Source organism: Chiloscyllium plagiosum, chromosome 6, assembly GCF_004010195.1.
Source record: "Chiloscyllium plagiosum isolate BGI_BamShark_2017 chromosome 6, ASM401019v2, whole genome shotgun sequence".
NCBI lineage: Eukaryota > Metazoa > Chordata > Chondrichthyes > Orectolobiformes > Hemiscylliidae > Chiloscyllium > Chiloscyllium plagiosum.
This window is the reverse complement of record NC_057715.1, coordinates 56,460,200-56,476,562: the sequence shown is the minus strand read 5'-3', so window position 1 is coordinate 56,476,562 and position 16,363 is coordinate 56,460,200. Positions and strand designations below refer to the sequence as shown.

General features: G+C 39.3%; 1 protein-coding gene across 5 annotated transcripts in view; it reads left to right on the top strand.

Moving 5' to 3' along the window:
* Positions 1–15,869, top strand: part of hikeshi (heat shock protein nuclear import factor hikeshi) — a 44,010-nt gene extending 28,141 nt beyond the window's left edge. For 2 of the 5 annotated variants that reach the window (XM_043691579.1, XM_043691575.1), the window contains exons 4-5: positions 2,426–2,544; positions 11,135–11,270. In XM_043691579.1, the coding sequence (XP_043547514.1) occupies positions 2,426–2,544; positions 11,135–11,234 (219 nt within the window). In that variant the 3' untranslated portion in view covers positions 11,235–11,270. Of the gene's footprint in view, positions 1–2,425; positions 2,545–3,533; positions 3,589–3,898; positions 3,927–11,134; positions 11,271–15,340 lie in introns of those variants that run through there. The other 3 variants (XM_043691576.1, XM_043691578.1, XM_043691577.1) reach the window with 3 other exon arrangements.
* Positions 15,870–16,363: the final 494 nt, after the last annotated feature.

Below are 16,363 nucleotides of genomic sequence, written 5' to 3'. Positions count from 1 at the left end.
CTATCCTATCTACCTGCGACTCCACTTTCAATGAGCTATGAACTTGCACTCCAAGGTCTCTTTGTTCAGCGACACTCCCTCGAACCTTACCATTAAGTGTATAAGTGCTGCTAAGATTTGCTTTCCCAAAATGCAGCACCTCGCATTTATCTGAATTAAACTCCATCTGCCACTTCTCAGTCCATTGGCCCATCTGATCAAGATCCTATTGTAATCTAAGGTAACCTTCTTCACTGTGTACTACACCTCCAATTTGGTGTCATCTGCAAACTTACTAACTATACCTCTTGCGCTCGCATACAAATCATTTATGTGAATGACAAAAAGTAGAGGACCCAGCACCGATCCTTGTGGCAGTCTGAAAAACAACCCTCCACCACCACCCTCTGTCTTCTACCTTTAAGCCAGTTCTGTATCCAAATGGCTAGTTCTCCCTGTTATCCATGAGATCTAACCTTGCTAATCAGTCTCCCATGGGAAACCTTGTCGAATGCCTTACTGAAGTCCATATAGATCACATCTACTGCTCTGCCCTCCTCAATCCTCTTTGTTACTTCATCAAAAAAATCAATCAAGTTTGAGACACATGATTTCCCATGCAAAAGCCATGTTGACTATCCCTAATCAGTCCTTGCCTTTCCAAATACATGTACATCCTGTCCCACAAGATTGCCTCCAACAACTTGCCCACCACAGACGTCAGGCTCGCTGGTCTATAGTTCCCTGGCTTGTCCTTACTACCCTTCTTAAAGAGTGGCGCCACGTTAGCCAACCTCCAGTCTTCCGGCAGCTCACCTGTGACTATCGATGATACAAATATCTCAGCAAGAGGCCCAGCAATCACTTCCCTAGCTTCCCACAGAGTTCTAGGGTACACCTGATCAGGTCCTGGGGATTTATCCACCTTTGTGTTTCAAGACATCCAGCACTTCCTCTTCTGTAATCTTGACATTTTGCAAGGTGTCACCATCTATTTCCCTAGTCTATATCTTCCATATCCTTTTCCATATTAAATACGGATGCAAAATACTTGTTTAGTATCTCCCCCATTTTCTCTGGCTCCACACAAAGGCCGCCTTGCTGATCTTTGAGGGGCCCTATTCTCTCCCTAGTTGCCCTTTTGTCCTTAATGTATTTGTAAAACCCCTTTGGATTCTCCTTAATTCTATTTGCCAAAGCTATCTCATGTTCCCTTTTTGCCCTCCTGATTTCCCTCTTAAGTATACTCCTACTGCCTTTATACTCTAAGGATTCACTTGATTTATCCAGTCTATACCTTACATATGCTTGCTTCCTTTTTCTTAACCAAACCCTCAATTTCTTTAGTCATCCAGCATTCCCTATACCTACCAGCCTTCCCTTTCACCCTGACAGGAATATACTTTCTCTGGATTTTCGTAATCTCATTTCTGAAGGCTTCCCTTTTTCCAGCCGCCCCTTTACCTGTGAACATCTGCCCCCAGTCAGCTTTTGAAAGTTCTTGCCTAATACCATCAAAATTGGCATTTCTCCAATTTAGATCTTCAACTTTTAGATCTGGTCTATCCTTTTCCATCATTATTTTAAATCTAATGGAATTATGCTTTATATTATTGTGTTAAAATGTAGAATAAGAGTTTGTAATTAATGTGCTAATGTTACTGATTTACAAAATAAAGAAAATGCAAATGCTAGTTGTTCCAGTTGGTATTTGGTATAGTTAAAAGTACAATTTATATATATTCTCATCCTGGCCTGGACAATGTTTTACTTATTCAATATTCTGTTTGATTTTTGTCTTCTGACTTTTTTAAAGCCTCCCTTTTGCCAATTAAAATATGGTATTTCTGATAAAACAAAATTAATTTATCAAAGTATTTCACAACATTGCCATATCTCTCAACATTTTATGGCTAATCAAGTACCTTTTTGAAGTGTAATGTAAGAATTGCAGCATCCAGTTGGATGTAAAAATGACTGGATAAACTGCTTTTGTGATATTGATTGAGGAATAAATATTGGCCATGATGTGAATTATTGATCTTTTATTTTGAGGAAAAAAACTTCCAAACTCCTTTTCTTAAAATCTTTAGTTTTCATGTTGATTCAAAGCCCAGCATAGATGTATTTTGGGAAGCTCGTCCCTTTTCGGGACATTTTTGTTTTCTTTTTTCGTTTTTAAAAAAAACAAGCCTAATCATAGGTCATGTCCAAAATTTTTCTGTGAAATAATTCTAAATATGACACTCTCTTTCTATAGATTTATAATACAAATGTTATTTTGCTGTTGGCATTTACAGTCTCAATAGTTGTTGGTAACTGCAGTGTCTGGTTGCTTCTATGGACCATTTTGTACCTCTCGACTGCTGCAGTTCTTTTTTTATTCTTGTTAATAGTTTTTTGTGAAATGTTATGAATAGTCTATATATAAATTGTTTACTTTCAGTTTACACAGAAAATGCTCGACAACTTCTACAATTTTTCAACCTCATTTGCACTGACCCAGGCTCAGATGATCCCAAGTCCCACTGAGATGTTTATCCCAGCAAGTATTGTCTTGAAATGGTAAATATACATCTCTATTGCATGTCCATTTACAATAGCATGTAGAAATGTGGTTACTTTTCTTTTGATGTAACTATTTTGTTTGAACTTTGGTTTGGAAATATCTTTGGATCTTTTTGAAGCCATGAGCATGGAACTAATTAAAACATTACAATCTTAAAATTACTTTATAGAATTTCCCATATTCCATAACATGGGAAGCAGCTACCATGCTCAAGCTTGAAATAAAATCTGTCATTTGTTAAAATAAAGTTCTGGCTTATGTATATAAGGCAGGGGCATCTTTTGAATGTTGGGTGGAACTAGAAAAATGTATTGCTATATGAAAAGTTTAACAAGCAGTGTGATGTACACTATTTGCATTTGGTGTAAGGAGCTCATCAAAATAAAAGTATGTAGAAAATTATTTCACTCCTTTTCATTTCACTAAATAATAGCAATAATTAACTAGAGGGTGCTATGTAAGTGCTCAGTCACGTTCCTGGAAAATCGTACTTCAAGCTCCTTTCATAATGACCTCAATGTCTTTAGCACCTTAGTTTATAATTCCTAAAACACAGGTTTTTAAAATAATCCAAAGAATAAACTAAATGCTTCTACTGTACAGTGTATGCATTTCATATTAATTATTTTGTGTCTTGGAATTAATCCTTTCCTAAAGCTGGCGTTGTTTATAATCACATTCTTTATCTATGCCATTTACTTACCTCGGTAAGTCCGTTCTCATTCATTTAATAAACTGGCACTTAATTTAGTAGGACTGCCTAAATTCAAATCTTGAAAACAAAATTATTCCTATCTGTGCTCCCTTTGTGTGCCAGTCTTCAATTAAGGGACATAATTTAAAAATAAGAGGCTATCCCATTTAAGACTGAGATGGAGAAATGTTTTTTGAGGGTTGAATCTTTTGAGCTGTCTACCCCAGAAAATGTAGAGCAGGATCATTGAATATTCTTTATGTGGAGGTAAACAGATACTTTGTTTCCTAGTCATGAATATCTGGATTATACAGGGGAAACGTGGAGTTGAGAACATAATCCAATCAACCATGATCTTGTTTAAATGGTGGAGAAGCATCAAAGGGGCTGAATGGCCTACTTCTAATTCAAATAATTGTAGTTGATTTTAGAAACTTCGCTATTTGGGTGGAAAACTCTTTAACTAGCACCTTGTTATATGTGTCTGTGTTATATGTGTAGTTTTTAATGTTTGCATAAGTGTAATTTCTGTAAATAAAAAGAGGTGTATCTACCCCTTTTTTTGATAGTTCTCGAATACCTTTCCACTCTACGTGGAAAGAATTACTGTGTTAACGTTTGCTGCACTTCATCAATTTTCTCACTTCTTCTGTCAGGATACCTTCCTAGTGATGGATTCAACAGGGTTGTCAGTTTTTCATTGGAAGGTTCTGTATTCTCCCCATCCCTATGGAGGACTTGAGCAGAGAGATTTGATGGCAATGTTCATTTAATTTTAAGTTAACATACAACTCAAAATACGAGTTAATAAATTATGTTGTGGCTAGTCTTAGATTTTCAATGCATATTGTGGTGTCTAGGTTTGTTGCCCTTGTTTTCTGTTGCTTTTAACTTACTGCTACATTTCTTGGCAGTCAAGTTGTTTACAGTCTCATCGTGTGTAGGGAGAACAGATCAGATGACTGCTTGATGGTTCTGCTCTTGGGCTTCAGTAAATCAGTCACTAATAAATCTGATGTTTTGGATTGCTGACAAAGTATTTTCATCTGCTTCTAAATATACTTCGAGTTTTAGTAAGTGCCAGAGTGACAATGGAATGGATTCATCAGGATGCTGAACACTTTCACTCACCATCGGGTGAAGTAATACATTGCTGAACTATTTTTTTTTAATATATATTTTTATTGAAAATTTAACATTTTTACAAGTTTACAAATAAAAAAAACCCAAGTATAAACATTGATATACAGTTAAATCTTAAATAAATAATAACCAAAATTTAACACAAAAATACCGAGAGAAAAAACAAAACTCAACTACTAATCTAACCTACAACTAACCAGAGTATATAATTAAGTCTCTTACATTATTCAAATAAGAGAAAAAAAAACCCGACGGATAACACAAATCGGGTAGTGAGATACATGCTCGGAATGTATTAACATCAAATCGTAACAAAACCCGTATTCGTGCGGGATTTCTCTCCCAAGGGACCCTGGACCAGCCACGTTCGCCATCTCAATTAAATAAAAGCCCTTGTTAGGATGGCCGAAATATCTGTATTTATGTCATTCAAGAAGGACTGCCATATTTAGGGAATAATGCGGTCTTTTGGTGCACCATATTTGTAAGGAAGTCAAGGTCCATGATTAATCTGTGCCAATTTGAAAGTCCAGGGGGGCCCTCAGCCATCCAGTTTACCAAAATATTTTTCCTTGCACAGAAAGAATAGAAAATATCCAGGGAGGGTAAGTTTGAAAAGTCCAAAAGGAGAGATACAGGGTCCACTCTAATTTCCGTTCCTAAGATTTCTGTCAGAGCACTTGCTACTTTAGTCCAATATCTACGGATCTTAAGACAGGTCCATAAGCAATGTACAAGAGTGCCCACCTCTATTTTACACTTGGGACATATTGGAGATGTTCCTGCCTTAAATTTTGCCAATCGATCCGGTGCTATATGAGCCCTATGAAGTATCTTCAACTGAATGGCCTGAGTTCTGTTGCAGATGGTGATTCTTGCGTTTTCGCAAATGTCATTCCACGTTTCTATAGAGATTTCTAGTCCAAAATCCTGATCCCATGTTTTAAGCAGATTATCCATATCTCCCGATACTTCTTCATTTAACAAATGATAAATAGTACTGACCGAAGATACCCCCATTGGCCATAACTCTACGTTCTCTATCTGATTTATAAAGACTATCTAACAACGCAGTCTTCTTTATGGAATCTCTAATTTGGAAGTATCGAAAGAGGTCTCCATTAGGTAATCCAAATTTCTGACGCAGCTGTTCAAAAGACATCAGGACTCCTTCTTTAAACAGATCCCCTAAACATGAGAGACCCCTGGATCTCCAGAGTTTGAAAGTGGCATCTGTAAGCCCCGGTTGAAATCCCCATGCTGCCACTATCTGAGCATAGGGGAATGTTTTATGTGAGTTGCCCTCATTTTGCTGCATTATATTCCAAGCTTTAAAGTTTGTGAGAAGATTTGTAGCTCGGGTGCTCGTTGCTGTGGTTCTGTTCGCCGAGCTGGAAATTTTTGTTGCAAACGTTTCGTCCCCTGTCTAGGTGACATCCTCAGTGCTTGGGAGCCTCCTGTGAAGCGCTTCTGTGGTGTTTCCTCCGGCATTTATAGTGGCCTGTCCCTGCCGCTTCCGGTTGTCAGTTTCAGCTGTCCGCTGTAGTGGCCGGTATATTGGGTCCAGGTCTATGTGTTTGGTGATGGAGTTTGTGGATGAGTGCCATGCTTCTAGGAATTCCCTGGCTGTTCTTTGTTTCGCTTGCCCTATAATGGTAGTGTTGTCCCAGTCAAATTCATGTTACTTGTCGTCTGCGTGTGTGGCTACTAAGGATAGCTGGTCGTGTCGTTTCATGGCTAGTTGATGTTCGTGGATGCGGATCGTTAGCTGTCCTTGCATGGGATTTTGTACACAAACAGTCTTGCCACAAATTCAACCCAAACTCTGGATCAGATACGTGGATGACACCTTTGTAATCATTAAAAACACAGAAATAGAGAATACACACCGGATCATCAACTCCACACTTTCAGGAATCCAATTCACGAGAGACGAAGAAAAGGACAACCAACTCCCATTCCTAGACGTGAGGGTACAGAGAACACCAAACGGAGAATTCACCACGAAGGTACACAGGAAAGCCACACACACAGACCAAGTCCTGAACTACGAAAGCAACCACCCAAATACACACAAACGAAGTTGCATCAACACACCATTCAAAAGGGCCACAACACACTGCAGCACACCAGAACTGCAAAAAGAGGAAGAGGAACACCTATACAAGGTATTCGCAAAAAACTGATATCTGCGCAATTTCATCAACAGATGCCTAAGGGAAAGGCAACAGAATGAGGACATGCCGCAACCCAAAGGACTAGCCACACTACCATACATCAAGAACATCTCTGAAATGACAGCCAGACTACTGCGACTTATAACAGCACACAAACCAACAGCCACTCTCAGACAACAACTCACCAAAATGAAGGACCCGATACCCAGCATGAGCAAAACTAATGTAGTGTAAAAAATCCCATGCAAGGACTGCACAAAACACTATATAGGACAAACAGGAAGACAGCTAACGATCCGCATCAACTAGCTATGAAACGACACGACCAGCTATCCTTAGTAGCCACACACGCAGACGACAAGCAACATGAATTTGACTGGGACAACACTACCATTATAGGGCAACAAGACCTGTTCCGGAGTTAGGTCCGGAAAGGTCAGGTTTTTAAAAAATGACTGCATCCTCCTAGTCCTGTCTTTGCAATCCTGCGATTTATATAAATCACCTAGACAGGGGATGAAACGTTTGCAACAAAAACTTCCAGCTCGGCGAACAGAACCACAGCATTCCAAGCTTTAATTGTGTTTAGTATTATAGGGTTTTTACAGTGGTCCATAATGATTTTCCTCTTGTCTGAAAATAAAAGGTTAATAAGTGGGCATTTTACTTGAGAAGCCTCTATGTCCAGCCAGATTGATTGGGTCTTGTCTGACCCGCAATCAGCTATGTAATTTAATAGGGAACTTCCCAGATTTTAGGAAATATCAGTTAAATCCAAACCTCCCCTTGCCTGTGGAAGTTGTAGCTTCTTCACCTTAATGAGGGGCCGTCTATGATTCCAGAGAAAGGAACCCAACCAGCCATATAATTTACGTAGTGCCAGCCTCGGCAGCATCACCGGAAGCCTTCTCATAGGGTATAGGAGACGGGGCAGGACGTTCATTTTAATTAGTGCTATTCTACTCAGCCAGGACATTGGAAGGTCCTGCCTTATCCTTTCCAGTAAATGCACAAAGTTAGCCTTGTATAACTGACCAAATACTGGGGTAATAAAAATGCCTAAATATAAGAAACCCTCCAGGGACCACCGAAAGGGAAAGTGGGATCCGTCCAATAAGTGGGATATACTAGCAATGCCACCCATTGGCATAGCCTCTGATTTTGAGAAATTAATTTTGTAGCCTGAAAATACACTAAATGTATTAATAACTTGGATTAAGCGAGGCACGGACATCAAAGGATTACTGAGAAATAGAAGAACATCATCTGCGTAAAGGGTAATTTTATGTTTACCTGTACCAATCCTCGGGGCTGTTATATTAGGGTTAGCCCATATAGCTTCTGCTAGTGGCTCAATTATTAGGGTAAATAACAGTGGCGAAAGGGGACATCCCTGACAGCAGCCCCTATCTGCACTGAAGCTATCCGAGCCTAATCCATCAGTAATCACAACTGCCTTGGGATTACTATATAATGTTGAGACCCATTTGGTAAATGGGTCCAATGCCAAACCTTTCCACTGTGTAAAACAAATATGACCATTCAACCCTGTCAAATGCCTTTTCCGTGTTTAATGAGACTATTACTCCTGGTATCTTTCCCTGATGGCAGGCTTGATCACATTCAAAACCCTTCTGACATTATTGGATGATCTATGGCCCTTAATAAACCCCGTCTGATCCTCCTTTATAATATGTGGCAATACCCTTTCTAGCCTCAATGCTAACATTTTAGAGAGGATTTTAAAGTCTACATTTAGCAAGGATATTGGTCTGTATGGCGTGCAATCTTCTGGGTCCTTTCCTTTTTTGAGGATAAGAGAGACATTTGCCTCTTTCAGCGAAGGCGGGAGACAGTCCTGACTGTATGAATAGTTATACATGTCCATAAGTGGACCAGACAATATTCTTGTAAATACTTTATAGAATTCAGCTTGAAAGCCATCTGGACCAGGTGCCTTACCGCTCTGAAGTTGCCTGATTTCTTGGATTGTTAGGAGAACATTCAAGACCGATACCTGTTCCGGAGTTAGGTCCGGAAAGGTCAGGTTTGTAAAAAATGACTGCATCCTCCTAGTCCTGTCTTTGCAATCCTGCGATTTATATAAATCAGAATAAAATTTTCTAAAGATTTGTGTTAATCCTTTCATGATCATGAGTCAAAATACCCATACTTTCCTTGATAGATGTGATAGTTGGAGGGGCCTTCTTTTTCTTTGCAAGAAATGCCAAGTATCTACCAGGTTTATCGCCAAATTCATATAACCTTTGTTTTGCAAATAATATTTCCCTCTTAGCCGTTTGGGTAAGCGTGGTGTTTAGAGCTGTCCTAAGGGCCGTAATCCTTTGCAATTTGATAATAGAAGGTCTGTCAGCGTATGCTGTTTCAGCCGCTTTTAAGTAAGCTTCGAGCAGACACTGTTGTTCTCCGTTTAATTTTTTGAGTCGCTGAGTATGAGATGATGAAACCTCGCGCGTAAGCTTTGATGGTCTCCCACATCATTGATGGGTTGCTAGCCGTACCTGAATTAATTTCTTAAAAAAAAGTTTTAAATTCTTGAGAGAAGTACTTTACAAATTTACTACCCTTCATCAGGAAGGGGTCCATATGCCGCTGCTGGGGGGATGTCTCATTGTTCCTGGCCTTGATTTCCGCATATACAGCAGCATGATCGGAAATTGCTATACTGCCTATTTTACAGATGATATGGAATTTAAAAAAATTGCGGGGGCAAAAAACATATTGATTCTGGTGTGACATTTATGTGGATTGGAGTAAAAAGAAAAATCTCTGCCCTGTGGATGAAGGCAGCTCCATATATCTTCTAGTCCTAATTCTTTGTTCAAATCCATCAATTGTCTAGATCTGGGAAATACTCCTGCAGTACTCTTGGGAATCCTATCTATTTCTGGATCCATATTACTATTAAAATCTCCCCCTATAATTGTATGACGAGCACCAAGAGCCATAAATTTTGAGAAGGCTTCCATTATAAATTTAAAAGGATGTGCCGGGGGCCAATACAAATTTAAAATCCCATGTTCCTCTCCATTTAGAAGGGCTTTAATCCGAATATATTGTCCAGATTCGTCTTTTAGGATTTTGAAAGGGAGATTCTTCCAAAATAAGAATAACAACTCCCCTGCTTTTTGAGTGAAAAAAAGGCCTGATCAAATCCACCCTGTCATAATTTCAAGTGTTCTTTATCCAATGTGTGTCTCTTGTAGGAGAGCTATATCAACCCTTTCTTTCTTGACGCTTGATAATATTTTCTTCTTTTGACTGGTGAATTACTCCACTTGACATTCCAGGTACACCACTTAACCGACTGATCAACTATAATCGTCCGGGCAAATCCGAGACCCCTCGGGAGGGGAAACCCTATCCAGAACATCCCGAGCATAGAGCATATAAAATTCACAAAAATAAAAGGCTATTTAATATACTCTCATCAATATAATCAAAAACTATTGCTAAATAAAAAAAATATAAAATGTATTTAAATGGAGATTTTCCCCGCTTGTTCCCAGGGGGTATCACTTCCTTTCCAAAAATCCATTGTATCCTCTCCCAACCAGTGCCCCACCCTTGACCCAGGCGCTCCTCAATAGGATGAAGAAAATTCAAATATACTACAGAGCTAGAGTTAACAGTGAGCACCCTACGCCCACCCACACCAACACCTGGATATATTTGGTAATGTTAATACCATGTATAAACATATATAACTATAAAATTACAGCCTCAACAAGTAATAATTAAATATAATAATACAAAATAATGGGGGAAAACAACCCTGCTCCTAAAGACAGAGATAAAATAGGATAAGGTGACCACCTACCCCCACCAACATTAACTGGACCCTCCCCCATATATATTAATTTATAAAAAGAAAAGGGATGTAAACCGGAGTGGGGGGGAAAGCAAAACAACATCAATTAACTCTTACAATTTATCTAAGAGAGTTCAAAGATTCCTTGGCCTTTTCCGGCAATCCGAAGTTATACATGGACCCTGCATGGTTAAAGCATAGCGTCGCTGGGTAGCGCAAGGAATCCCTTAAACACTTCTTCGCTTCATTAAACACCTTCCCTCTTTCAGACCAGAGCTCAGGAAAAGTCCTGGAATAATATGATCCTTTATAAATCATGGCTTGGGGATCTTTCCCAAGATTTCTGGAGGCTTCTAAGAGCATCTGCCTCTCCTTGTAGCTCTACAGGCGGAACAGGACCGGGCGGGGGCACTGGTTCGAGCTGAGCCCGTGTATTGCAACCCGGTAGGCCCATTCCACCCTTAACTGGCCTGATTCAGTGACCAGATTTAAAAGCTGTGGAAGCCACTGTTCAAGGAACACTGTAAGCTGGCCTTCCTCTTCCCGTTCGGGAAGGCCCAGCAAACGAATATATTTTTTGACAACCTCTGTTCTCGAGGTCGTCAGTGTGATTCTCTCGAACAGCGAGTCCGGATCCGATCCACAGCCGATTCTGCCGCAGCCTTGGAGGTCGCGGCCTTTAGCTCTGCCCCTCCGACTCGGCGCTCAATTTCCTTGATGTCTCGGTTGTGCTTTTGCAGCGTGGCTGAGAGTGAGTCCCATTGGCTCCAGGACTCTTCAATGAAGGCGTCGATCTTCGCATCGAGTTTGGAAATTATTTCCACAAGGCTTCCACCTTAGGTAAATCAGGGGTGACTGCGGATGCCTCTGCTGCAGCTGGAGAGGGTGGGGGAGGGGTTCCTGCCTGCTGAGAACTGCGGGCTCCCTTCCCTTTAGTCATTTTTACTGGAGATTAAATTGTTTAAATTCAATACTAAGCAACTAATTACATTCAGTAAAAATTATTTTAAATGATTTGGTGAGGGTGGGTGACCCACTTTGTCCAAGTCTTGGGAGGAGCACTATAGACTCAGACTTGCTGGGTTGCCACCATTTTGGAACCCCCGCTGAACTATTAATCATGATGCAATTGCCATATGATCAAATTGATTTTAGTTTTGAAGCCCCCATTGTCCCAGAATTGAGAGGTGCTGGTCAATACAAAACCAGAGCTTTTTAGCTTGACTTGGATGTACTTCTGCCAAAGTCCAGTATTCATTGTATTTGTGGTGCATAAACATTCAAAGGCAACATACGATGCTCCTGCACTCTTTTGTTACCATGTCATTCCCTGATTTCATTAGGGAACAGGACCACCTTAAATCAGTTGCTCAGTTAACAGTTGATCTATTAATCTGAATAGTTTTAATTTTGCCAGACCTTTTTTTTTTATTCTACTCTTTTTTTATATATAATTCCGGGATATCAATCTCAGTATATGAAGAAGGCAGCTGAAAGTTTTAGCTTGGATGGTTGTTTTATTTTCATAACTGCTGCTTCAGTACAGAGCTGAAAACTTTTAAAGGTTGATATTAAGAAGTTTAAGTGCATTTATTCAACTAGTATGCATTCCTTTAAGAAATTTTGCCGGGTATGGAAGGTTGGAGTTATAAAGAAAGACTGGTCTTTTTTCACTGGAGCTTGGGAGTTTGAGAGGTGACCTGGTAGAAGTTTATAAAAATAACGAGGGGTATAGACAGAATTGATGGTAGTTGTCTTTTCCCTCGGATGGGGGATTTCAAGACTAGGAGGCACATTTTAAGGTGAGAGGAGAGAGATTTTAAAAAGATAAGAGGGCAATTTTTTTTTTACATGCAGACGATGGTTCATGTGTGGAATGAATTTCCTGAGGAAGTGGTGGATGAAGGTACAATTACAACATTTAAAAGACATTTGGATAAGTAAATGAACAGGAAATGTTTGGAGAGATCTGGAGCAGAAGGACTAGTTTAGTTTGGGATAAGGTTCAGCATGAATTGGCTGGACCGCAGAGTCTGTTTCTGTGCTATATGACTCTGTGATAACAAGTATTTCTTTTCTGACCTTTAAAGGCAACATAAGTCAATTTTTTAAAACCATTTCATAGTTTGGATATTGACCGGTTATAAGCATATTTGCCAATATATTCTGCTCTTGGATACTAGTTATAGTATTAGTTGGAGATTTTAATAGCTTTGCTAATTACCACTTGGGTTAATGTATGAACCCCCTTATCTTTAGCAACTCATCAATAAGAAATATACTATTTATTTCTTCTTTCCTTTGAAAATGGAAGAAAAAAAGCAGGTAAACATAAGCCAATTAATTTAATGTGTTATTGGGAACATGTTAGAGTTTATAATAGAGTTGTACGGCATGGAAACAGATCCTTCGATCCACGCCATTTAAATATCCTAGATAAATCTAGTCTTATTTGCCCACACTTGGTCCATATCTCTCTTAAACCCTTCCTGTTCATTTAGCCATCCAGATGCCTTCTACTAGCCCACACCACTTCTTCTAACAGCTCATTTCATACATGCACTACCCTCTGCGTGAAAAAGGTGCCCCCAGGTCCCTTTTAAATCTTTCTCCTCTCGCCCTAAACCTATGCCCTCTAATTCTGGACTTGCCCACCCCAGAGAAAAGACCTTGGCTATTTACCTATCCATGCCCCTCATTATGTTATAAACCTCTAAGGTTACCCCTCAGACTCTGACGCTCCAGGGAAAAAAGCCCCAGCCTGTTCACCTCTTTCTGTAGCTCAAATCTTGGCAACATCCTTGTTAATATTTTCTGAACTCTTTCAAGTTTCACAATATCCTTCCTGTAGGAGGGAGATCAGAATTACACACACTATTCCAAAAGTGGCCTAACCACCATCCTGTACAGCTGCAACATGACCTCCCAACTCCTATATTCAGTGCTCTGATCAGTAAATGCAAGCATACCAAATGTCGTCTTCACTATCCTATCTTCCTGCAACTCCACTTTCAAGGAGCTGTGAACCTGCACTCCAAGGTCTCTTTGTTCAGCAACACTCCTCAGAATCTTACCATTAAGTGTGTAACTCCTGCCCTGATTTTGCCTTTCCAAAATGCAGCACCTGACATTGAATTTAAGTCAATGTCATCTGCCCCTCTTTGGCGCATTGTCCCATCTGATCAAGATCCTGTTGTACTCTGAGGTAACCACCTTCGCTGACTACTATACCTCCAATTTTGGTGCCATCTGCAAGCTTACTAAGGGGGAATTTAGAAATGCACAATCTGATCAAGCAGACTCAGAATGACTTTGTGAAAGGGAAATTATAGCGAGGTTTGAGAAGATTTGTAGCTCAGGTTGGGGTTTTGGATATAGGTTTGCTCGTTGAGCTGGAAGGTTCATTTCCAGACATTTCGTTACCCTGCTAGGTAACATCTTCAGTGGGTCTCAGGCTAAGCAATGCTGATATCAACAAACACATTGAGTTAGACCCCATCTACCACCCCCTGAGAAAAGGAACAGGAAGTGACTTCACCACAGGAAATGACATCACCAACCCAAAGAAACCCGAGCATATAAATAGAAAGCAGGAATTTTCAGCATTGCCTTGCCTGAGGCCCCTGAAGATGTTACTTCGTAGGGTAACGAAATATCTGGAAATGAACCTTCCAGCTCAGCGAGCAAACCTACATCCAAAAGGGAAATTATAGTTGACACATTTACAAGAATTCTTTGAGGAAGAAACAAGCAGGATAAAGGAGAAGTAGTAGATGTAATATTTGCATTTTCAGAAGGCATTTAATCAAGTCCAACACATTAGGCTACTTGGTATAGGTGGTCTATTAGCATGGATAGAAGATTGGTTAACTAATAGAAAATGGGCACCTGGGATAAAAGGAACATTTTCAGGATGGTGCCTCTAACTAGTGGAATGCCGCAGTGATGGGGCCACAACTCTTTACAATATATTATTTCGATGAGGAAAGTGAATGTACTACAGCCAAGTTTGCAGATGACACAAAAGTAGGTGGGAAGATGAGTGTCAAGGTGACAGTCTGCAGAGAGATATAGACAGGTTAAATGTGTGGGGATGGTGGGCGGGGGGGGAGAAAAACAGCATATGGAATACAATGTGAAAAACGTGAGGAAGAATGGAGATGCTGAATATTATTTAACTGAAGAAAGACTGCAGAAAGCTACAGAACAGACCAAATCACAGCTAGCATTCAAGTTCAGCGGGGTAAATGGGAAAGCAAATGGAATATTGGCCTTTATTTCAAGAAGAATGGATTATGAAAACATGAAGGTTTTGATATAACTATAGCAAGACACTAGTTAGATCACAGCTGCAATACTGTGAATATTGAAACATAGAAGATGCTTAGTGGATTTGACAGGGTAGATGTGGAGAGGTGGTTTCACCTTGTGGGATAGTCCAGGACCAGTGGTTATGTTCTCAGACTAAGGGTTGCACACTTAAAACACAGATGGAGGAATTTGCTCTTTCAGGGTAGTCAGTCTGTTAATTCTTTACCATCGAGTGCTGTCAAGGCTGGGTTATGAAGTATTTTTCAAAGCTGAGATAGTTTTTTCTATCAGAAGAGTATCAAGGGTTATTGGGAAAGGGTAGGCAAATGATGGAGGATTATCAGACCTGCCAAAGTCTCATTGAATGGTGGAGTAGACTCAATGGACTGAATAGTCTTTCCCCATGTGTAAATTTTTAATCCGATTCAATTCTGAAATCAGTAAATACTCATTTCGATCTGTTTTATAAGAAACACAATTGCAGCTGTTTGTAGTGTAGTATTCTCTTCAGTCCCTGCTTTGAAACTTAAGTATTAATTTGAGTTGAGCTGATTGCAAAATAAACATTCAAGTAAGAATGCAGTGATAATTATGCTGCTAATCCATGTGTTCTTTATCTTTCTTCCATTCCTCAGGTATGAGAATTTTCACAGAAGATTGTCCCAAAATCCAAATTTTTGGAAATCATAATATTCAACAGAAGATAATGTTACAACCAATTGTGTAAACTGATTTTTGCAATCCTTTTTTCTGCAAGATATTTTGAATACATGCTGCTTTTCATAGTAATCAAGCTGGTTTGAAAATTATTTTGGAGCATTTTGCTTGAGATACCTGCCACACTTTTATGTTACAATGGATAGTAACAACCTTATTAATCATGTCTGAATTGACATTTGCATTCTCAAAATGGATTCTAAATTGGAATTGAAGGCCTAAGAATGTGTAGAATTATGTTATATCATGAAAATTTATATACTTCCTACGCAAGTAGGTTGGCAGTTGTATACAGGAAAAAAAATCTCATAGGGAATCCTGCTCAAGATGAATCTTTATGCGACTATACATTCTTTTCATAGTCCCTATTGTGACTAAAGATGTTTCTTATTCTCACTTGCATCTTCTACCATCAGTGCCAGTGATTAAATTTACTTTATAAAGAGAGGCCTTTATACATTTTTTTTACAAATACTGCTTTGTTATCTGAAGTTTTATATTGGCTACTTCCAGTTAGTAATATACATAACCCTGTCTTGTTAGAAGATCTGACTGAAATTCCAGAAAACTGAATGGAAAAATTGGACTGCAGACATTTTGACTGCTTAAAATGTATACAGGAATTATGTATATTGTCTATGCATCTGAGCCAAAATGTTGCACCTAACTTCAGCAAAGGTAGTTGTTTCAATACATTGCTATGTTATCCCGACTCAAAAGCAACATACTGAAGATGCTGGAAATTTCTGGAGCAAGAAATGGAATTAATTTTACAGGTGGTTGACTTTTTATCAACTAAGATTTTCTGTCCACAGATGCAACATGACTTGGGCAGTTTCATATTGATAAACTGCCCAAAATAGAATATGAATGTAAATATGATTAGTAGATGGTGTCTTTCACATGTTGTGAATTTCATACAAGCAGAAGTAGTTTTGAAT